Here is a 24,120-nt window from a genome sequence, read left to right on the forward strand (position 1 = left end):
GGGCTGACTCTGGAAATAGTGCCAAGAGTTAGGCCAGTAGTTTCCATCCCTGCCTTCCAAGTGGGCTTCTTAAAAGAAGTAGGTGCAGGGGCGCCTGGGTGGCTCAGTCGTTACGCGTCTGCCTTCGGCTCAGGTCATGATCCCAGGGTCCGGGGATCGAGCCCCACATCGGGCTCCCTGCTCCGCGGGAAGCCTGCTTCTCCCTCTCCCACTCCCCCTGCTCGTGTTCCCTCTCTCGCTGTGTCTCTCTCTGTCAAATAAATAAATAAAATCTTAAAAAAAAAAAAAAAAGATTTAAAAAAAGAAGTAGGTGCAGCTGACGTTCTACATGAAATTTCAGTTACAGAAATTAGCACAAAACAAGAATAAACAAACATTTAGAGAAGGCCAATACCATAGAAGAGAGACAGCAAACTTTACGGTGGAGACCCTAGGAAAGGTAGCTAAAGGTATGTAGCAGAAAATCTTAAATAAGTGTAGTTAATCTGCCCAGAAAAATGAGGGAAGATAAGGAAAGCACAAAACAAGGACAAGAGTGACTAAAGATATTTGAAATAATAATTTTAACTGTTGAAATGAATTTTTAAAAACTCAGTAGAGAAGCTGAAGAGCAGGACAAACATAAGGAGCAAGTGAATGAGCTGCCCTAGGGATTCTCCTGGAAGGAGCAAGTGAAGGTATGAAAAACACACTGGGAACACAGGATCAAAATCCAGACATTACAACCTCAATTGAAGATTGGTTCCAGAAGGAGAGAGTAGAGAAAAATGAAGGGAAGTGTTATTCACAGAAATAATAGTATTTCTCAGAACTGAATGAAGAAAGATGTGAAACCCCAAATTGAACTAGCCTACCAAAAACTTGACAAGACCAATGAAAAGAAAAGCCAACCTAGATAGAGCTTAGTGAAAATTCAAACCCTGTCAATAACAAGAAAAGCTTCAGAAGAGGAAAACAAAAACAAAAAGCGGAATGAGACTGACAGACTTTTTATCAACAACCAATGGATGTAAGAAAATATGGAACAATGACTTCAAGATTTCAAAGGATAGGCACATTGTAAAGTCTTTTGCAATACTTTGCCAGATTTACCTCTCTAAATCTCCAATTACCCTACTGCCCTCTGCCAACAGTATATGAAATGGCAATATTCCCCAAACCTGCACAAACCCTGAATATTTTCTTTTTTGTTTCTCATCTTTGCCAAATTTAAGAGGCAAAATAAAGTATCTCGCTGCTTGGATTTACACTTCTTAATTTACTAGAGATACCATATTATTTATGTGCCTATTGGCTAATTGTGTGGGGTTTTTTTAAAACTGTCAAGTCATTTGCCTATCTTTCTTTTGGGGTGTTAGCCTGCGTTTGCTTTTAATCAAACTTAAGGAAAACAAACAAAATCCTTTCCCAGAGTGTTGAGAAATTACTTGCCATGAGGCACGCATCAGAAGCACAGCGTGTTTGATGTACAAAGAGAGGGAGGCTTGGCTGACTAGACAGAGCTGGTAAGGCCACAGCCCCAGCGCAGCCGAGGAAGCAGTGATCCAAAGAACACACACATCCACCTAGGACAGTGTATATATAGCCTACATGCCGGATATATTCCTTCTGTTCCTCCACACTCACTTTCCCCTCCTCTCTACCCTGTTCTATGTCCCATGACACTGACCTGAAGAAACCATGTCAACAGGCTCCCCCGTCCACTGGTTTCTGTTTGGGTTTGCCAATGGGTACCACTAGCTCCCGAGCAGAGGAGTCTAGAGTAGCGTACTGAGGTCAGGTCTTTGTTCCCCTAGCTGCCTCCCCGCAGGGTCGCCATGGGTGCACTGTGTCCTCTATACACTCCTCCACCAAAAAAATGTACAGAACCAAGAAAAGCCAGAGAGACCGTGCAATTAGGAGGCTCCTGGTGACTTCTGGGAGGGCTCAGAGTGGGAGGAATGGAGGACAGATGGCAAGTTGTTGAGTAGGAAGTTATAGATGCTGCATCGGTCAGGGTTCTCAGCTACAAGCAACAGAAATTGACTCTAGGGAATTAAAGTAGGAAAGCAATTCTTTTAAATGCTCTGGGAGGCTCTCAGACTTTCTGGGAGGGTTGGATGTTGAGTCACAGAGGTTATCTATTCAAGCACAATGTCCCAAATCCCTCCATAGAGCTTGGTCTCCCAAGCCCTACACCCTGGAAACTGGCCTCAGCATTGCTGCCACGCTTGTATTAAAAAAATTATTGTTGTTTTTCTGAAATTCCTGAATTTTATCTGACAACCCTTCTGGGTGCCAAGTGCCCCAGGCAGGGGTACATTGTTGTGAAAGCTGCATTGTACTAGACCCTAAGCTGCACCTGCAATTCTACTCCATGCCAGCCCTCTCAAGTCTGAAAGATGGGAGAGTGACTCTTATTTTACAGCAGAAGAAACAAGTTTAATGCAGGTTCTGTATGTTTCCAAAGCTTGCGGTCTTAGCAAGTATTCATATATCCTTCAAAGAAAAAATCCGAAATAGGCAGTTCTCAAATTTTAGTGGGCATGAGACCCACCTGGGGTGTCCGATAAAATGCAGATCCCTGTGTCCAACCCCCAGAACTTCTGATTCAGTAGGGGCCCAGGAGTATGCAGTTTAACAAGTTCCCTCCACCCCTACCCACTTCCAGTGATTCTGAGACATGGAATTCTAAAAATTGCACTTTTAGGCTCCTGACATGGAAACTGATGTTCATGCTAGTTTTGAGGGTTACATGCAAAATGCCCAACTATATTTCTTTCCACAGTGAACTCTGTAGTAGGAAATTGAGAGACATCTGTGTGCCCCTGGGGTATGTCTTTTTTTGACATCCTTCACAAAATTTTCATTCCATCCAGAAGACAAGCCAAATCACCGACTTTGCCAAAAGATAGGAAACAGCTGTGTCCAAAGCTTGCTGAGAACTTGCAACCGATGACTTCTTGCCAGTTTCTTGCTATTTTGGAAATGGAGCTGGGAGGGGGTCAGCACAGAGAAATTAAAAATGATAGTGGAGGGGCGCCTGAGTGGCTCAGTCGGTTAAGCGTCTGCCTTCGGCTCAGGTCGTGATCCCGGGGTCCCGGGATCGAGTTCCACATCGGGCTCCTTGCTCCGCGGGAGTCCTGCTTCTCCCTCTCCCACTCCCCCTGCTTGTGTTCCCTCTCTGACTGTGTCTCTCTCTGTCAAAAAAATAAATAAAATCTTAAAAAAAAAATGATAGTGGAAGCCATGTGGAGAGCAGGACAAGGGGCAACTCCTCTGTAACCCATGCATCTGGCTTTCTTTGGTGAAGGTGATCTCAGTGTCCAAAGTCATTGAAACCACCTGCAAGTCAGACCCTCGATGACTGAAAAGCAAAGTATAAGACACTAGCAGTCTATTGGGGAAGAATCTCCTAAAGCCACATCAGATGAAAACTCTGGCTCATCAGCGTCTGGGCTTAGGCCCTGAGCACGTGGCTGATGATAATTTTGCCTGAACTGAGGTATATATTAAATAAACTGCAACTACCCAGCCACTTAGAATTTGTCTCCTTATTTTTCAAAATGAACTAAAATGGAGAGGTAGCTGTCATTTCTTCAATGTGATGAGTAATTTCTGAGTACACACTATGTGTAAGAAGCTGGTATGCGGCTTTTTGTAAGGCTAATATCAGGAAGTCCTTTAAAAGTGGTGAGCAACCCTTACATTTATTGTCAATTGATTTTGAACAAGGGTGCCAATGGAGAAAGAGTTTTTTCTTCTTTTTTTTTTGGTGGGGGGGAGATGGGGGAGAGTTTTTTCAACTAGTGTATGGGGCAACTGGATATCTACATTTGAAATAATGAAACTGGACCCCTATCTCATACCATATACAAAAGTTAACCCAAAATGGATAAAAAATCTAAATGTAATTGCTAAAACTATAAAACACTTAAAAGAAAACACAAGCATAAATCTTCATGACCTTGGATTAGGCAATGGTTTCTTAAAAATGATCCCACAACCACAAACAACAATAGCAATTGGGCATCAAACCCCCAACCAAAATTTTGGTTGGACACCAAAATTTAAAACTTTTGTACCTCAAAGGACATCATAAAGAAAATGAAAAGACAATCCACAAAACAGGAGAAAATTTTTGCAAATTTATATCTGATAAGGGACAACTAACCAAATGAAAACATAGGCAAAGGATATGAATAGACATTTCTTCAAACAAGAATGCAAATGGCCAATAAGCACATGAAAAGATGTTCAACATCACTAGCTATTGGGGAAATATAAATCAAAACCATGAGATACTACTTCACACCCACTGGAATGGCTTTAATAGAAAAAGGCAGATAATAACAAGTGCTGGCGAATATATGTAGAATTCAGAACCCTCACTCACTGCTGGAAAAACAGTGCAGCCACTTTAGACATCGTCTGGCAGTTCCTTCAAAGGTTAGACACAGAGTTACCATAGGACCCAGAAATTCCACTCTACGTCTATGAAATGAAATGAAATGAAAACCCACGTCCACACAAAGACTTGTACATAAGTGTTCACAGAGCATTATTCATAGTAGCCCCAAAATGGAAACACCCCTAATATCCAACAATGACAGATGGATAAATAAAATGTGGTATACACATACAATAGAATATTATTTGGCAATAAAGAAAACAAAGTACTGATACATGTTACAACACTGATAAACCTTGAAAACATTATGCTAAGTGAAAGAAGCCAGTTACAGGTCACATAGTATACCATTTATATGAAATGTGCAGAAATAGGTAAATCTCTAGACAGAAAAAGAGATTAATGATTGCCTGGAGCTGGGGTTGTTGGGGGGAAATAAGGAATGACTACTAACAAAGGATTTCTTTTTAAGGTGATGAACATGTTCTGAAATTGATTGTTCACAACTCTGAGAATATACTAAAAACCATTTAATTGTACACTTTAAGCAGGTCAATTGTATAGTATGTGAATTATAGCTCAATAAAGCTGTAATTTAAAAAAATGTCAGCAACGTATTATATTGACTAAAGAAAAGAAAGAAGCACATTTGGCTTCGAACAGCAATGGGCTGTTCCTGGTCAGGGAGAGAGACTGACCGATGGACTTGTACATCTACAGGGATAACGGCAATTCAAGTCTAACAGTTGCCAAAGGCCATGGGTCCTGGGTAGGAGGGTGTCAGAGGGCCCCTGTTCCCTGAGATGAGTTGCCAGCCTATCACATCTGCCCTTGGCCATGGGGATTGGTGGTGCAAATGGCTTCCCCCTGGTATTCCACAGCGTGCAAAAAAGACTCCTGCTGAGAGCAACAGCTGAACTGAAAGGATCCCAAGAGAACCAAGGGGAGTCCCGTCTGTCCGCACTGAATTCAGGCAGGCCTGGATGCCTCTCTCCCCAGAGACACCCAAGGACAACAAACAAGCTAATGAACTGGGAGGCAGACAAAAGGAAAGATCAAGATCTCACTCTCCTTCTCCGTGCTGATACTGTTAGAATCTGTCAGTCTTACTTTTCCCTCTCTCCCTTTGATCCGCTCCTTCACGTGCTTCTTCCTCATCATCATAAGTGATCACTTATTTGTTCTTTTATCCTCTGTCTTAGAATTAGCCAGTCATTTGAAAAACAGTTGTTCCGTGCCTACGACGTGCCAGGCACTCTGCTGGGTGCTGCGTTACACCCGAGCTTATGGTGCAGGAGGATGGCGGTCTCTCAGCGAAATCTTCCCTCCACCCACTTTCCCTTTCTTCCTGCCTCTCCCAGTCTGCACTAAACCCTCCAGGTCCACACCGGAGAGGGTAATGGGAGATGGATGGCAAAGGCTGAATTCCCATTGGCGGGGGGTGGAGGGGAGACAGAAGACAAGAATTTGGACTGGTGTTGACAATTATCTGTGACAGGTAGAGGGCGAGACGAGGCAGCAAACATTTAGAAGACAATGCATCATATCCATCCAGGCATCTAACTTTCCCTTCCTTTTCCATGAAACCCAGTCCGGATCCCACCTTCTTACTCAGGCTGAAACTGCCTCTCCAGAGAATTGTCTACCTGAGCAATCCCAGGCAATCCCCAACAAGTGGCGCCCTTAGCATGGCTGGGAAGGCAGTCCTGGGAATAGGGTGGAGTCCCAGGAGGCCCCTCCAGTGCCCTGCCCATCATGGCACCATTTCTGCTTGAATCGGGAGGCTTACTTTGATCTTTCATTCCTACCCCACTTCCTTATGTGTGCAGACAAGGTGTACCGGCTTGTGGCCTGGCTTCTTCCCACAAAGACGGCAGATCTAATCAGTTAGGGTTTTAAAAACACTCCAGGGTTGCACCCTAATGCTGCTCACAGGATGCCTGGCCCCATGCTAGTCTTCATGGCCTGCCCTTCACTCTTTTACTTAGTGAAATTTTTCTTTAAGCAAAGAGTCACCCAATGAAATTTTCCTCTGTTTTCTTTTATTCCTTGGTTCATTTTGGGGGGTGGTTAGCCCTTTAAGGAAGTGGCAGCTTGTTTCCTGGTGGTTGTTTTTCTTTTTACTCCTTGACACCTCCGGAGTTTAGTACAACTAGCTTTTTCAGCAGGCTCTTTCCAGGCTGGCTGTAGCTGCACTAAATTGTCCTCCTAGGTGGATGTTAGAAATTAGGCAAGACATCCTTATCAGACAGAAGTGTATGTGGCTCAATCAGAATTAGGAGATTTAAGTCAATTGTATTGTTTTAATTCTTGACATTTTAAAATGATCCAAAGCAATCAATCAATCCTCTAGCATCTATAAGTGCCCACCCTGTCTAGCACTGGGCTGCTATTAGTGGATATAAAGCATTTGCCTACCTGAATTCTTTATGCTTCTGTCCCTTAATTGGAAACTTCACAGCTTATTTAAAAATTACTGAAAAACAGAGCCGTGCAAAATTTAAAAAACAAAATACTGTTTCTTACCTATCAGAATGGCAAAAGTTAAGTCTGATAATATTCAATGTTGAAAGGGTGTGGGTCCATGGGTTCTCTCATAGGTTGCTGCTGGGAGTGTAAATCAAACAATTTTGGAGGACAATTAGCAGAATCTATTCAAGTTTAAAATGTGCACACTATCATGAGTCAGCGATTCCAGTCGTCAGTGTCTACTGTGGAAAAGCTCTTATCACTGCACAAAGAGGCCTGTTGAGGACACTCTTTATACCACTGAAACAGTGGAAAATGGAACCAGCAGACCAATCAGTTTACTAAGCCAATTTAGTAAATAAACTGTGCTTTACCTATCCTACAGAATTCTGTACAACTTAAAAGTATAAAGATTTATACAAAAAGAAGTCCAATAGATAATAATGAGTGTAAGGCAACTAGAGGATAAATATATTAAAAATGACAGCTTTTGGGGCGCCTGGGTGGCTCAGTCGTTAAGCGTCTGCCTTCGGCTCAGGTCATGATCCCAGGGTCCTGGGATCGAGCCCCGCATCGGGCTCCCTGCTCCGCGGGAAGCCTGCTTCTCCCTCTCCCACGCCCCCTGCTTGTGTTCCCTCTCTCGCGGTCTCTCTCTGTCAAATAAATAAATAAAATCTTTAAAAAAACAAAATGACAGCTTTTATGTAGGAAAAACACTGTTATATACGTTATTATATTTTTTCGCACAGCAATACACACGTGTGTGTATATATCTTTATGTATATATATGTATTTATATGTATACATATATGTGTATGTATATATGTGTGTATGTGTACACCCAACAACCTGATAACGATGTTTGTGTCTGAGGAAAAGGCAGGGAACCAAGATCAGAGGGTGGTTAATGGGGCCTTATCTATAACATGTCTCCTTTTAAAATATATTACTTCTGAAATAAAAATGATTTTTTAAAAATAGAGCTATGTCATATTCTGCCTTTTCTCATTAGTAGTGGCTCTGGACCCACGTAGAATATCTGGCTATTTAACTTGTAGTTATTAGGTTATATTTGATCATCAAATACGCTATCAAGAATAGTAATCAAATACAACGACACACAAGAACAATAACAGCCCACAAGCTGTTGCTTAACATGTTGCTATTAATCCATTCTACAAAGAAAGGTCAACCATTTTAAAATCAAGAGATGAGATGTCTAACTCTCTGTAGGGCCGTCAGACAATTCACTGGGGCATCCTAACAGTGAATGTGGATGGAACTAATTATAGATGTTGGTTAGAACCTGGGGATCACTTACATGACTGAAATCAGGCATGGTTAGTCCCCACAGAGGAGAGGATTCTTGCACAATGTTTAGAAGGAAAGACTGGGCATTGTTGACATGAAGATAATAAAAGAAATGAAATGAAACTCACATTTGTGGGCTCCCATTGAGTGCCAGCCCATGCTAAGAACTGAGGATCTAAAGACAGGAGGACTCCTGAAAGGACTGGTAGCTAAGAGCATGGCATTGGAATTTGGTTCCCAACTCTATTTCTCTGTCACACCAACCATATAAGTAGGTCTTACAATCCCTTATTTTCCCAGAAGAGGAGACTGAGGCTCACGGAGCTTAAGTACTCTGCCTGAGGTCCTACAGCTGGGGCCAGAGCCAGGCTTCCACCCCAGGTCTGTCAGACTCTAAAACCTTTGCTTTCAATGCATTTGTGTTTATTCCCATCATTTAGAAAAAAAGAAAAAAGAAAACCTACAATGAATCATGTTCTCCCTTTTCAAGGCTAGGCAATAACAGAGGTGTATGGTATCATCAAAATAAATGAAAGACTTTTTGTTTGTTGTTTAAAAGATAATTCCACAGCTCAAAGGTCTTACTCCTCAGGGTGGAGCTGGTCTTCAGAAAGACTTAGAATCTGGGCGCCTGGATGGCTCAGGCAGTTAAGCGTCTGCCTTCAGCTCAGGTCATGATTCTAGGGTCCTGGGATGGAGTCTACTTCTCCCTCTCCCTCTGCCTGCAGCTCCCCCTGCTTGTGCTCTCTCTCTGCCAAATAAATTAATAAAATCTTCAAAAAAAAAAAAAGAAGAAGAAGAAGAAGAATACTTAGAATTCAAGTAACTTGCCAACAGATTCAAGTGGGTGGCAATGAAGTACAGACAGGGAGAAGATGAGTGTATTTAATTAAACTACCTTGGTGCATTTTCTACCCCTTGGAACCCTGAGATTGTTCTGCCAGGTGCGCAGCCCTCTGGGTCACCCACTACACATTCATCACTTGTCCTCGAACACTCAGAAGCCACTGCCAAGGCTCATTTTCTGCACTCAACACCTCCCGTTTCAGGGGTGCAGCCAGCTGGCCTCGGGCAATCTCTGCTCCAGGTGGGATCAGGACTACTTGCTCCGGGATGGAAAAGAATTCCAGGGAAGCAAACAAAACCAGTGTTGCAGACACTTGGTGATCCAATCAAGGGGACGAGAGAGGCTGCGGAACAAAGGGATAATGGCCTGGGGATTCCATTGCACAGCCAGAACAATCTTTTAGGACTAGGCATCAGATCCTAGCCCAGCCCTTCACTGACTTCTCCACGCCTTTGGGATAAAGGTCCCAAATCCCCACGTGTCCCGCAGGGCTCTATGTGAGCACTCTTGCCTCTCCTGGCTTCAGGAGTTTATGCTCTCCCGACCGTTCCCTATGTTCCAGCCTTATTAGACATCGAAGGCACCTCACTGCCTTTATCACGCTGTCCCTTCTAATAGATTGCTCCTCCTTTGGCCTGGTTAGTTCTCTGCCTCAACTTAAACATGACTTCCTTGAAGGCGGAGGGCAAGGGAGCTTCCCAGACTCCTTCCTCCCACTAGGTCGGGTTCCCCTAGTTCTGTCCCATAGCACCTTGTACTTCTTGGGAGCATCCAGCCCAGTTGGGAGTTTTTATTCTATGCCCGCCTGTCCCATTAGCCTGGTTGCTCCATGAAGACAAGGACCATGCCTGTCTTGTTCATTACCATGCTTGGCATATATGAGGCATTCAAGAAATGGTCCTGAAGCACTGAGGATGCCAGCGCTAGTACCATGACGCAAGGAGAAGCCGCCCTCCAGACCTCTATACGTTGAGTGTTTTCTCCCTCCTGTACCAAATGGCTGAAATTCCAAAGGAAGCAAGTGCAAATGTGAACCATGCTTGCTGTTCTGATTACTGTGCAATTATCAGGGAGTGAAGGAAAGTGCACGTAAACAGTGAAATCAGCCTCCGACAGCCCTGTCCTATGACGCAGACCACTCTCCCCACATCCTTTCCAGGTTGCTGTGGCTCCCAAGGGCCCCCAGTCAAGGCCGGCGTCTTTCCAGGATCCAGGGCTAAATACAAAGACAAAGACAGTACTGTAGCTCTCCCCAGACTCCATTTTCACTTTAGGGGTTTGTGCTGCCAAACAAAGGGATGGCAGCTCATTGTGAACATCACAGCCCTCTGGTGAAAGCAGTCCCCTGACAATCTCGGCTAAGGGCACCCTGAGCCGAGGAACAAGAAGGGTTGGTAACAAGGCTGGGCAATGCTGCTGGGGGCTGGCGACGGTACAGAGAGGTGAGTCACACTGGGCTGTCCCTTCCTCTCTCTACAGATGGCAGCACCGCTGCTAGAAAGGGGAGCTTTGATGATGGGGCCCTGGAAACATGCTGATGGCCTGACCCTTGGGCCTCTGATTCCAGGATGAAAAATCTCCAGGGGCAACTTTGTGTAGAAAAGGAAAGACCCTCCAAGCCTCCAAAATGTTCCCTCCTTTCTGCTGATGCTTGAAATTCCTTGCCCCGGGGGAACAGTAACCTTTACGCTGCAATTAGCACTAAGTTTTAAAATTGAGTTAATTCCAAGAGAGTGACATGGTAACTTAAATTCACCTCTGTCCACTTCTCCCAATCATTTCAGAGCAGGAAGGCTTCTTGTTTGCTAGAATGACCTCACGGCTGCTTCTGGGTTTAAGAATCCATGTAAAACAAAACAAAACAAAACAAAACAAAACAAAAAACCCAGTGGAAAGGAAGTCAAAGAAAAGAGCGACATTCAGTTGATTTATTTAATAGGGTTTAGGTGGAGAAGGAATAGGAAGCAGAAGAGTGGTATGGGCAGAAGGAGAGAGGAGAGAGATTTGGGGAGAGAGGAGCCACTGCCTGGTTTGTTTAAAAAAAAAAAATGTCTGCAAGTCAGAAGATTTCCAAGAAGTTTTGTTGTGCATCAAAAGTAAACTCCTTCCAAACTCCTGCCACTTGTGACAACATGGATGAACTTGGAGGGCATTATGCTAAATGAAACAAACCAGACAGAAAAAGACAAATACTGCGTAGTATCACTTTTATGTGGAATCTGGGGGAAAAAAAAAAAACAGGATAGAGAGAAAGAAAGAAAAGGAAATAAAAGAAAAAGCTGAACTCAGAGAGATTAGAAAAGTGGCTGCCAGGGGCTGGGAGTGGGAGAAATAGGAAGAGTTGGTAAAGGACAACCTTTCAGCTGTAAGGTGCTTAGTGTGAGGATCTAATGTATAACGTGGTGACTGTAGTAGGTAACACTGTACTGAATCACTAAAATTTGCTAAGACAGTAGAACTTGAGTGTTCTCTCTCACACACAGACAAAAGGGAAATATGTGAGGTGATGAATGTGCTACTTAATTCAATGGTGGGATCCTTTTATAATGGATTTCAAGTCACATTGAACACTTTAAATATCTTTTTTTAAAAACATTTTATTTATTAATTTGAGAGAGAGAGCACGAGGGGGTGGGGAGGAGCAGAGGGAGAGGGAGAAGCAGACTCCCAGCTGAGCAGGGAGCCTGATGCGGGGCTCGATCCCAGGACCCTGGGATCATGACCCGAGCCGAAGGCAGATGCTTAACTAACTGAGCCACCCAGGCGCCCCGAACACTTTAAATATCTTACAATTTTGTCAGCTTTACCTCAGTAAAGCTGAAAAAATAAACTCCTTCCCTTGTGATACTTTTCTTTGTGAGACACAAGATTTGAATTACTTTTTTTCTTCATTCCATCTCTCTGAACCTGACTCTATTTCTTTAAAAGATTTTATTCATTTATTTGAGAGAGAGAGCACACAAGCAGGGAGGAGTGGCAGAGGGAGAAGCAGATTCCCCACCGAGCGGGGAGCCCGATGCAGGATGCGATCCCAGGACCCGGGATCATGACCTGAGCCGAAGGCAGCCGCTCAACTGACTGAGCCACCCAGTGCCCTGAACCTGACTCTATTTTGACACTGAATCTCTTGGGGCCCTACGAGTCTGTGAGTTGAATGACTTAAGTCTATGTTCATTCAACATGTATCACTGATGCCTGGAGACTGTACACCCAGGAGAAATGTGCTAGAGTCGGGCAGGCACTGCCTCTGGAGCCAGGCAGGCCTGGGTTCAAAGCTCAGCTCTGCCCCTTGCGAGCCGTGTGACCTTTCTTGAAGTGACAAAATAATAACATTTATTGTTTGTCAAACTCTCCACTATGATGACTCCCATTTTACTCACTGCCTCAGAGAAGCCAAGTAACTCAAAGAGGAACAAACAGCCAACAGTGCAGCCAGGACTCAACACTCAGATCTGTGTGACTCGAAAGACATCTTGTTCCCATCTACCATCATGACCTGAGCCAAAGGCAGACACTTAACTGACTGAGCCACCCAGGTGCCCTTTTCCTTTTTTCTTTTTTTTTTTTCAGTTCAATGGATTTTATTTAGAGGTGAAAGCTTGAGGCAGGGTGACCAAGCTGTTAGCTATTCTAATTACAAAAGAAACCTTAGAGACAAGGTGCCAGAAACCCAAGGTTATCCTTGAAGCATTTCAAGGGATTCAGTAGTGATTTTAAGTACACAACAATGGAGAAGACTCCATTAGATTTAGTTTAGCATACTAGAACCAGGGGATGTGAAGCTTGAGAAAATACAAAATTCCTTCCAGAGCCAGAGAAAAACAGACCACTGGGGAGCGGGTCGTGCTGCCATGCGCATTTCCTGCACCTTTTCAATGTGCCAGGCTCTGCTCTAGAGCTGGGGATGCGGCAGTGAAGGAGATAGGCACCATCTTTGCCCTTTGGCGGTGATATTTGGGAGGTGGGGAAGAGAGATGTCCAAGGGGTATTGCTGGTGGCCAAGTACAAAGCAGGTCAAAGAGAGGCAGAGGGAGAATCATGGGTAGCCATCGGCACCTCGTTAAGGAGTTTGGATGGTGCCCTGTGGGCAAGGGCAGCCTTGGGACAGGGCTTGAGCGAAGGGCTCAAGCCTGGAGGCAGGGAGTCCAGTAAGAAGAGCCTTGCCTTTGGGGATCTGCCTCCTTCCAGAGCTTCCCTAGCCCTCTGAATGCATTTTTGAGATGATTATCTTCCCAGCTGCACTCACCAAGTTGGAAACCACTCTCAGAAGGCTGTGACTGGTAATTATGCTGCCTCAGAAAGACAGCTTTTGCCAAAATACGCATCTGAAAAGTGCAATGGAGTATTTAGAAAGAAATAGGGGGAAAAGAGAAAAATAATAGTAATTTAATTAGGATAATCATCTGTAACCACAATCTAGATGACAAGGATTTTGGTAACAATTTTGAAAGGACACAGCCAGAATGAACAGGATTAAGCTTGAGAACCTACTCACTACGTAGCTCACTGTTAATGTTTAAGTAGTTGGTAATATCCAAAAATCTCTTCTGTAGCAGCCACATAAGACAGAAATGCTGTGGGTTTTCTGTAGGAAGCATACATTTAAGAACTCCAAATGGGCCAATCTGATTTTGTATTTCTGAAATGCAGTAACTGGCTCTTAAATCCCCGGTTCCTGTCTGCGCAGCTTTCCCCAGATAAAAGCAAGTTTAAGCTTACTTTTTTCTCCTAAGAAGTCAAGTTCAAGCTTCCCCCTTTTGACAAGTTCCTGCAAGGTTCTGGGAGTAGGTGCAGTTGGTTTCGCTTTAAATCATATTACCATTTTGATATTTATAGGAGGAGGCGGCTTTTCCAATGGTGTTTGGACCACATCATCTATAAAGACAACAACCTGTTTGTGTGACCTGATCCCACCCTAAATGCACAAAATCCATTCTGAAACAGTTTTGCTTAGTTTAGCATACTAGAACCAGGGGATGTGAAGCTTGAGAAAAATCAAAATTCCGTCCAGGGATTTTCCTCTCGGGCAGTTTTTCTTCGGTGTAAAATAATAGCAAAACTGATTTTTCTCCAGCACTCCCATTCAAACTGGATGTACGAGAGGGTAGCCAGCCCTGTGGAAAAGTTCATGAGTCCCAGGTTCATACAGGGATCCCACAGATGCAGTACGGGGACTGGCTTACCCAGGCCCCCCACTATTGACCCACATGGTGTCATAGTTTCTGTTCAGGGAAAAAACCCAGTACCTGGTGGTTTGTGCATCACTGAGATGGCCACTTATCGAAACGTCTTATTCCCTGCTCTCTCATATGCTCCTCAGAAATGACACCTGTCCTCACTGGAGTGGCTCACATTGGATACTGAGCTCTCTGCTCCTTTCAGTTCATCTTACCCGGTATCCGCTGATGCCCAACACGTGCCAGACATGTCACCAGGCTCCGCTGACTCACAGAGGCATACTTTGCCCCGCAAGTCCTCACATCTAGTGGGAGAGTCAGAAACAGAAATCAATGCAGTCCTTCTAAATCAAGTCATCCTCATGGTCCAGTCTTAGAATGACATTATACTGAAGAAAACAACGGTCAACACTCGTAAGTTATTCAAAAGTAATCTAAAGCCTTTACTTGCTTTTCTTAGAAAAAAGCAAAGGGAGTTCCCAACAATTTATACTATTCCTAGATAAATACTGAATTAGTGATCTGGAAAACGAAATTATGGGCATAATGAAAATAAGATAAAAAGTTCAAAGACGGGGAAGATGACAGATTAAAGAGGCTGAGCCTGGAGGAAGGAAAATTGGTCAGGACTGCTACACTATCTGGAGGACCTCAACTCGAGCAATGGGATGGGCAACAGGATGTGTTGAAGAGATGGGGGGAAAAGAGGAAGAGATTCAGATAGAGATGTAGACAGCCCTGCAGAACCAGCTGCAGTCTAACTTTTCCACTTGGAAGTCCCTCAAGTCACTTTAGACTCAATATGTCCAAATTGAACTTATTACCTTCAATCTGGTTCTCCTTGACTCTCTCCTCTATATCAGTCATGCCACCCATTTTCTAGCCTCTGGCCTTAAAACATGTGAGTTATTTCCTTTCCCTTCTCCTTCATCCCCTATCATCAAGTCTGACACTAAGCCCTGTCACTTCTTCCTTTTACACATCTTCCCATAGAGCTCTTTGCCCTCCACCTATGCTCGCATTGGAAAGGTCCAGTGCACCTCACTTCCAGATTATTGCAGTAGCACGCAGCTGGCCTCCTTGATTCCAGTCTCTCTCCACTGTTTGGAATGTCCACATCATGACAGGAAGATGAGTCTTCCCCAAACATGGCTTTCTTCCTCACTGCATCAGATCCAAACACCTCTGCCCGGCTTTCAAGTGTTCCATCGAATGGGCTCACTGTAACTATCTTGCCTTGGTTCTCATCACATACCTTATCCTCCAGGCAGGCTGGTGTCCTTTGTGCCCCATAAGTGCCAGACTCCTGCCGACTTTGGTGTTACTGCTCAGGATGACGCTCTACCTGCAGTGTTCTTCCTCACTCCTTCACCTTTCCAACCTGGTGAGGGCAACACTGATCGGTGTTTGCTCCACAACCTAGGCATCTGTAGTCAATATCACTCAAGTAGGGCTCATTGATTCCTTGCTTGTTCCAAGTGCCCAGGTTTTCTCTCCCCAGCGAGGCTATTCATTTGTTCAGGAACAAAATCTATGACTTTGCCCAGATACTTTTACTAACCTGGGAGGAAGAAAGATCTCCAGGGAGCTTTAGCATTTTGGTTTTTGCTCTCATTTACCTATATTATTCTCAAATGGAGCATGGGAAATATAACAATAATTTGTGACCAATTCTTACAATTTGTTCTTTAATTCATTTTTAATTATTAAATGATATATTTTATTTAAACTGAAACTATAAAGCAAGTTCAAGTCTTATAACCTCCTGGCTCACATGAACATCACTACCTCTACAAACTGCAGTGAATAATTTTTTTTCATCAGAGATTTTCAAAGGTTCTAAAAATGAGCAGAAGGGAGTTTCTATTTATAAAGAGCCCCCTGCATGTCAGGCACTGAATTGGGTGCCTGGCTTTTAAAAAGCCTCATTACTATCCTGCAATAGGTGCAAAGACATTTTTTCCTTAAAAATTTTTTTTTATTTTAAAATTATGCTTTTAAAAAGTACTTGGATATGAAGTTGAAGAAAAGCATTTTAAAGTCTAATGGAAATTAAAAGTACTTTAATTGCCACATTTTGACTTTACAAAGAAAATAATGAAACATTGTTTTAGAAAGTTGCCTCCTGAAATGAAGATGTGAAATTTCACAAGCAGTTTTAGGAAAAATCTAAAACATGAATAAATTAAGATCTAGAAAAATATAAGTACTCATTACTGTTGAATACATCTTGGCATATCATCAAGCAAAAATCAAAGTGTTTATAAATTTCATGTACTGAAAGGTTTAGGAAGGGAAAAACACTCCAAATTATGGGGCTATAAAAAGCATAACTGGAGGAACATGCAGGTAATATTTCCTTTTCATCAAAGTTTCCTTAGAACTTTCTACACCTTCCTAGCTCCCAGCTCCCCACACCATGCATTCCAATTTGCTTAAAGATAAAATCATCAATCCTTTCTCATTTTAAAAGGATATATTCTTGCGGCACCTGGGTGGTTCAGTCCACTGAGCTACTGATTCTAGATTTCAGCTCAGGTCATGATCTCAGGGTCCACAGATGGGATCCTCTGAGCATGGAGCCCACTTAAGATTCTCTCTCTCCCCTCTCTCTCCCTCCCCTACGCACATACTCTCTCTCTCTCTCTCTTTCTCGGATAAATAAATAAAATCTTAAAGAAATAAAAGGACATATTCCTCCTTAGAGAGTCTCTTCCGGATCTCCCTAATGATCCCACAGTTTGTTTGACAGCCCCTAAGATTCTAAACCACGTGCAGCGGCCTTTTCCCCACCATTGGGCTCTTGTTCCCAGGAACACCACCCCCCCACTCTCAGACCTGATGGTCTGGGTAGGAGCATGTGACCAAGGGCAAAGCCAATCACCATTCTGTATTCTCAGCGACCATGTGATTGGTTCAGGGGCATCACATGACCCCAGTAAGTGACACTCAGGCCGTCTGCAGGAGCTATTTTAAGAGTCTGGCTCTTTCCCAGTAGATTTGAGTCTAGGAACTGCACGGTGGGTCTGTGGCAGTGGTCTGACCTGTACAAGGGGAGACCCTTTCCGAGGATGAAACCCACACGGAAGAATGGGCTTGAGAGAAAGAGAGGGAGACACGGTTTACTGGCACCATGGGAGCCTTGAACCCAGCCTCACCCCAAACCAATACAGTCTTTGCTTAGTGTTTTTGCGTAGTGTTTTGTTTTGGTGGATGTTGATATGTTTATTACTTGCTCCCAAAAGAGTCCTAACTGACACAGAAAGTAAACCACAAGCTTTACCCTTCAACTGCGCTCATACAAGTTCTGTAGCACCTGGGCATCGACTCACAAAAAAATCCTCTCATTTGAGCGTAAGCTGGAATCCAGACTGGAGTGCAGACACAGCAGGACAAACTGGTGGGGGCTAGCAGCATATCTGCATCAGGGCCTGAGGAGCCTCCTGAAAATAACTTGCCCTAAGGGAAGAGAAGCCAGGCCCAGCAGGCCTTACCCAGCAAGAAGAGCCAAGCCTCAAGGTCAGAGGAAGGAACAGTTTTAAAGACAATCAGTGCTTGTCCCTAAGACCTGTCTGCTGTCCACGACCTGACCCCAGGGAGAGGACATGGGCCATAAGCAAAAATTCAGAAAGCTGCTTTTCAAAAAATTATCTAAGATACAGGGTGCAAGCAACGCTACGTGGGGGCCCCTCTAAAATCACAGCATAACACAAAGTGGGGAGCAAGGTTTTCTTTCCTACTTTATAGCTCTGCTTATTCAGAATATCCTGGCTCTAGAGCAGGGTTTCTCCACCTCAGCACTACTGACTTTTGGGGACAGATGATTTTTTGTCGTGGGGGACTGTCCTGAGCATCGTGGGGCGTTTGGCAGCACTCCTGATTGCTACCCACTAGATGCCAATAGCACCCACCCCCTGTGGTGACAACCCAGTCTCCACACTTTGTCCAGTGTCCCCTAGGGAGTGAAACGGCCTGGTTGAACACAACTGCTTTAGAGTATTAGTGGCGGGGGCACTAAGAGGGGACGAGTGCAGACTGGAAGTAGCAGTGATGCTCTGCCACAGAATTAATGTGCCTGGAAAACAGGCCAGGGCCTTGGGTGTGTGTGGGGGCGGGGGGGGGGGGAGAGGGGAGGAACGGTGAGGTGGGAGGCAGTTTCCAAAGCAGAAAGTCAAGAGACAAAAAGCAAAGACAGAACCCCATGGGAGCGGACAACTGCTGGTTGGTCTCACTGGTGAGCTGCACCCTGGGGACCCCGGAACTACTGTGACAAACTGCAACAGAGCTAGGGGCCTGAGAGAACAAATGGTGGCAAGAAACAGTGAGAGAGGCTCTTTGCTTTTCATAGGAACCCATTTGTCCCCAGAGGCCAGTGAGACCTGAGGATATACGGATTGAATTCGGACAAATCCCCAAACGTTGAACCCTATCAAATAGCTTAGCTCACCATTACCCACAATTCTTCTCTCTGTCACAAGTAAATTTCCCCCCGGCCACAGGGGAATACACTCCAGACTCCACTTCTGGGGCTGAGGCATTCGGGTATGTGTACCAGGAGACCAAGAAAGCAGGAAGGTGTCTTCTGGGCAAATTTAATCAAGAGTGTCCAGGATAGCAGGGAGATCAGTTTGGATGCAGAGGAGGCATTGAGGCAGATGCAAAATAATCCCTGTGCCGCAAGAATCCCAGGGGCGCCTGGGTGGGCTCAGTTCGTTAAGTGTCTGCCTTCGGCTCAGATCATGATCCCAGAGTCCTGGGATCGAGCCCCACAATGGGCTCCCTGCTCGGCGGGAAGCCTGCTTCTCCCTCTCCCACTCCCCCTGTTTGTGTTCCCTCTCTCACTGTCTCTCTCTCTGTCAAATAAATAAATAAAATCTTTAAAAAAAAAAAAAAAGAAGGAGTTTGGTGATGAGAAACAAAGCCCTTTGGGATTTTCAGAAGGAACCAGATTCTTCTATTCACCACAGTTTTCTTGACCTCTTATGTCTGTGGCCGAGGTGTTACAGTGTAATGAGAATTGACTTCGCCACCAGACAGAACTGGGGTCCAATCCCTTCACCATCCCCTATTTGTTAAATAAGCTTAGGCAAGTCACTTCTCAAAGTCTCAGTTTCCTCATCTAATAAAGTACCAAGAGCAGGTCTGACACTTAGTAGGTGCCTTACCACACACTAGCTGACCTTCCATAAAGGGAAACAGGAAGTGACTCCCAGACATTGGCTCCATGGACAGTGATCGTGGGTGCTGTTACTCAGCGGCCTCTGGGGCAGGCCCTAAGGACCACAGATGGATGAGGCTTGGCCCTCTGGGCTGAAGGGGCTTAACATCTCATTCTTCAATCCCATTCAACTAACATTTAAATTGTGCAAGTATAGAAATGGGTGTGTGGGCTCCAGTGAGGACTAATGCAAGACCCTGGCAATAAAAGAGGTCTCATACAAACAAAGAAATGGAAAGTGGGCCCGATTCCACAGGCATGTACCAAATGGGAAAGGAGGTGAGTTAGTGAAAGCAAGGTTCCCATGGTGGCCACTCCCACAGTGCTTTGTATTTCAAGTTCAAAGCCCTTAGCACATTTGTGACTCTCTTATTAATGACTTGGTTAATGTTTGTCTCCAGTGTAAGAGGATAAAGCCCTATGAGGGTAAGGACTGTGTCTGACTTTTCTCCATTATAACTCTTAGCACCAGCACTTAGAAGATAACTCCAAAATAGCATATATCTTGAATTCCAAACAACACATTTTTGTTTCTGAAATTATGGTATATTTTTAAATTGATGTGCATATTTAATCTGCTCAGCATTTTCCCCGTCTTAAAAGCTGTTATTAAATTGATCTCACAGGACTCCTGGGTGGCTCAGACAGTTAAGCATCTGCCTTTGGCTCAGGTCATGATCCCAAGGTCCTGGGATCGAGCCCCACATCAGGCTCCCTGCTCAGCGGGGAGTCTGCTTGTCCCTCTGCCTGCCGCTCCCCCTGCTTGTGTGCACTCTCTCTCTCTCTGACAAATAAATAAATAAAACTTAAAAAAAAAAAATGATCTTACAACCTGCAGAGTTCTCAGAATTGCAGAAAGGTGTTTTCTAGTCAATTGAACAACGCAGGCAGGAAGTGATGTTTAAACTGCCCGTCTGCTCTCCTCCCTTTAGAGATGAGGGATGGGTTTCCATTACAGTTCTAGTGAACAAGAAAACTCAGGGATTGAGATGCCCCATCATTCAACCATTTCTAAGAAAGACACTGTTTGACCTAGGTGGATTTGGGAAGGGCAAAGAAACACAAATTTAAGACAGGTACACCTAATAAAACAGAGCCCTCGGTAAGCATATATGGTACCTAAGGTATTGCAAAACCTAACTATTCCCTGGAGGTAAGAGGTCTTCCATAGAAATGCAGCTGTCCTTCCAGAACAGAGCCCCGACAAGGGTAGGGTGCACATCTGGCTTTCGATGGACGGCACACCAGTCTCCATTCTCCCAGGCCACCTATGAGACACTAGTGTAGGCCAGCTGGGTGGGGAGACGCTGGTATAAAGTATAATGCTTTATTAGGGAAAAAGACAGCCTTCAACAGATGGTGTTGGTAAAACTGCACATTCACATGCTGAAGAATGAAACTGGACCCCTGTCTTACACCACTCACAAGAATTAACTCAAAATGGATTAAAGACTTCAGTGTAAGACCTGAGACCATGAAACTCCCACAAGAAAACACAGGAGAGAATCTCCTTGACATGGGTCTTGGCAATTATTTTTTGGATTTGGCACCCAAAGCACAAGCAATAAAAGCAAAAATAAATAACTGAGACTACATCATACTAAAAGCCTTCTGCACAGCAAAGGAAAACATCAGTACAATGAAAACGCATACTGTGGAGTGGGAGAAAATATTTGCAGATCCTCTATCTGACAAGGGGCTAATATCCAAAATATATGAGGAATTCATACAATTCAATAGTAAAAAAACCCAAACAACCCAATTTAAAAAAATGGGCAAAGGACCTAAATAGACATTTTTCCAAAGAAGACATACAGATGGCCAACAGGTACATGAAAGGGTGATCAACATCACTCATCATCAGGGCAGTGCAAATCAAAACCACAATGAGATATCATTTTGCACCTTTTAGGATGGCTAATATCAGAAAGACAAGAGATAATAAATGCTGACAAGGATGCAGAGAAAAGGGAACCCCCTGCACTGCTGGTGAGAATGCAAACTGGTGCAGCCACTGTGGAAAACAGTATGGAGGTTTCTCAAAAAATTAAAACTAGAACTACCATATGATCCAGCAATTCCACTTCTGGGTATGTATCTGAAGGAAAGGAAATTACTATCTTGAAGAGATATCTGCACCCCTTGTTCATTGCAGCATTATTTACAATGGCCAAGACAATGGAAACAACCTAAGTATCCATTGATAGATGATGGATAAAGAAAATATGGTACATATATACTCAATGGAATATTAGCCACAAAAAGAAATCTTAGCGTTTTCAATAAAATGGATGAATCCTGAGAGCATTATGTTAAATAAGTTAGAGAAAGACAAATACTGTATGATCTCATTTATATATGGAATCTAAAAAAACAACAAAACAAAACAAAACAAACAGAACTCCCAGAAACAGGGGGGTGGAGGTGAATGTGGTCAAACTTCCAGTTATAAGATGAGTAAGTTCTAGGGATCTAATGGACAGCTTGGTGACTATACCCAACAGTACTGTCTTGTATACTTGAAAGTTGCTAAGAGAGTAGATCATAAAAGTCCTCACCACACAGAAAAAGGTAGCTATATGAGGGGATGGAGGTGTAAACTAATCTTACTATGGTAATCATTTTGCAATATATGCATATATCAAATCATAATGTTTCATACCTTAAACTTACACAATGGTGTATGTCAATTGTATCTCAATAAAGGGGGAAAAATGAATTACAATGTTTTATTAGTACCACTGAGGTCAAACCCTCAGGTTCAAAAGTACCTTTCAGATACACTGTAATTTTTTTTTCACAAATGCATTAGAAAGTATAAGTATACTTACTATACTTAGTAGTTTACTTAGTGTATTAGTCTAATGGATGGTGTCTCCTAAAATTCAAGTGCTGTAGTCCTAATCCCCAGGACCTCAGAATGTGACTTCATTTGGAGACCATTGCAGATGAAGTTAGTTAACTTAGTTAAGATGAGATCCTGGGGTGCCTGGGTGGCTCAGTCATTAAGCGTCTGCCTTCGGCTCAGGTCATGATCCAGGGTCCTGGGATGGAGCCCCGCATCGGGCTCCCCGCTCGGCGGGAAGCCTGCTTCTCCCTCTCCCACTCCCCCTGCTTGTGTTCCCTCTCTCACTGTGTCTCTGTCAAATAAATAAAATCTTAAAAAAAAAAAAAAAAAGATGAGATCATTAGGGTGGGCCCTAATCCAAAACAACTGGTGTCCTTTATAAAAAAGGGAAATTTGGACACAGACGCATGCACATAAGGAGAAACAACATGAAGGCAGAGATTGGGGTGATGCTGTTACAAACGAAAAAAACACTAAAAATTGCCAGCAGACCATCAGAGCTAGGAGAGAGGCACGGAGCAGGTTCTCCCTCCCAGCTCACAGAAGGAACCAACCCTGCCGACACCATGATCTCAGACGTCAGCCTCCAGAACGGGGAGGGAACAAATTCCTGTTGCTCTAAGGCCCCCAGGCTGTGGTACTTTGTTAAGGGGCCCTAGAAAATGAACACACTTAGTAACTAAAGAGAACAGACTAGCAGGAATCCAAGGTGGTGGCAGGGGACTGAGTCCTTTTGCAGTTCCTCCCTCTGATCCTCCCAGATCACACACCAGGGTGTCTCTGGCCACGGTTTCTTGGGGTCACATAACTTTGAGGCCTGAGGCACAGCCCCATGTGTGGCTCTCAAGCATGGATGCCTTTTTTTCTAGGAAAGAAGGAAGCTAATACAGGAACAGGAGAAGTATCGATAAACATTAGATCTTGATAAGTGAAGCAGATGTGTGAAAACTTTAGGATAACCACAGGAAGAGAAAGAGAAGGCTCATAGTGGTTAACGAGAAGGAACGAGAGAAGAGGCCAGCAGAGATTGAGTCAAATGTTCCATCCAGGCCTGGGAGTGGTGAAGCCACGGACAGGGACTATTCTACCCTCCCTCATGACACTGTGCCCTCCCTTTACAGAGGGTTGAATAAAAACCTGAGGCCTCTTTATGACTCATTCTTATGCCTTGATCAGACTCCACAGGTACCCCTGCATCAGGCAAGTTATAAACCAACTGACTAAAAGACAGCTCTCTGCACTTTCGTCCAGATGGGTCTCCTGGGCCGGCGCCCTGACGACCCTGTTGTCAGCAGCCGAACAGCCAACAATTCCTCTCGGATGAGTCACTGCACCTGCTTGCCGCTCTCATCTATTTTAAGTTGATTCTTTTTCGCTTCAAGTTCAGAAGGTGACTTCTCACTGTGTTTTTGTCCCTCAGCCTCACCCCCCCCACACACACACACGTGTTCACATACATCTGGAAGCCTCTGGGCCCATTTGGGAGGGAGCTAAGGCTAACCCAAGGCAGCACGGACTAGAGGACATGCAGACAGAATTCCACAGTCGCCAGCTCTGGACTTTGGGCAAGTCACTAAACCTCTCAGAACCAGCATTTTCTCACTTGCAAACGAGGCGCTGCATGTTGGGAGACTAAATGAGATCATCTGTAACGGGCCCAGGTTACTGTCCGACACCTAGTAGGCACTCGATAAATGGCGGACCTCTTCCTCTGCAGCTCTGTTTGACCACAGCTCTACCAGGGACATGGTGTGGTCTGCAGAATAATGCCCCCCCAACCCCCCCAAAAAAGTGCACTCTTAATCCCCAGACCCTGTGATATATTAAGTTACTTGGCAAAGGGGAATTAAGGTTGCTAAA

The 24,120-nt window shown here is 44.2% G+C and overlaps 1 protein-coding gene across 18 annotated transcripts in view; it reads right to left on the reverse strand.

Moving 5' to 3' along the window:
- BAALC (BAALC binder of MAP3K1 and KLF4) overlaps nucleotides 1-24,120 on the reverse strand; it is a 130,138-nt gene that overhangs the window by 29,834 nt on the left and 76,184 nt on the right. Inside the window, exons 8-9 of one of the 18 annotated variants that reach the window (XR_010410562.1) lie at nucleotides 15,450-15,575; nucleotides 14,410-14,499 (exon numbers count right to left, since the gene is read on the reverse strand). The exons of 15 other annotated variants lie outside the window; for them this stretch is intronic. Coding sequence is in view for 1 of the 3 variants with exons in the window: in XM_064588018.1 (XP_064444088.1) it covers nucleotides 13,889-13,892; nucleotides 14,410-14,499 (94 nt within the window). In the remaining 2 variants the exon portion in view is untranslated. Of the gene's footprint in view, nucleotides 1-13,356; nucleotides 13,893-14,409; nucleotides 14,500-15,449; nucleotides 15,576-24,120 lie in introns of those variants that run through there. 2 more of the 18 variants (XM_064588018.1, XR_010410564.1) reach the window with 2 other exon arrangements.

The sequence above is a fragment of the Mirounga angustirostris genome, unplaced genomic scaffold (assembly GCF_029215605.1).
Source record: "Mirounga angustirostris isolate CCGP_5_RB_7025 unplaced genomic scaffold, mMirAng1.0.hap1 SCAF_4, whole genome shotgun sequence".
NCBI lineage: Eukaryota > Metazoa > Chordata > Mammalia > Carnivora > Phocidae > Mirounga > Mirounga angustirostris.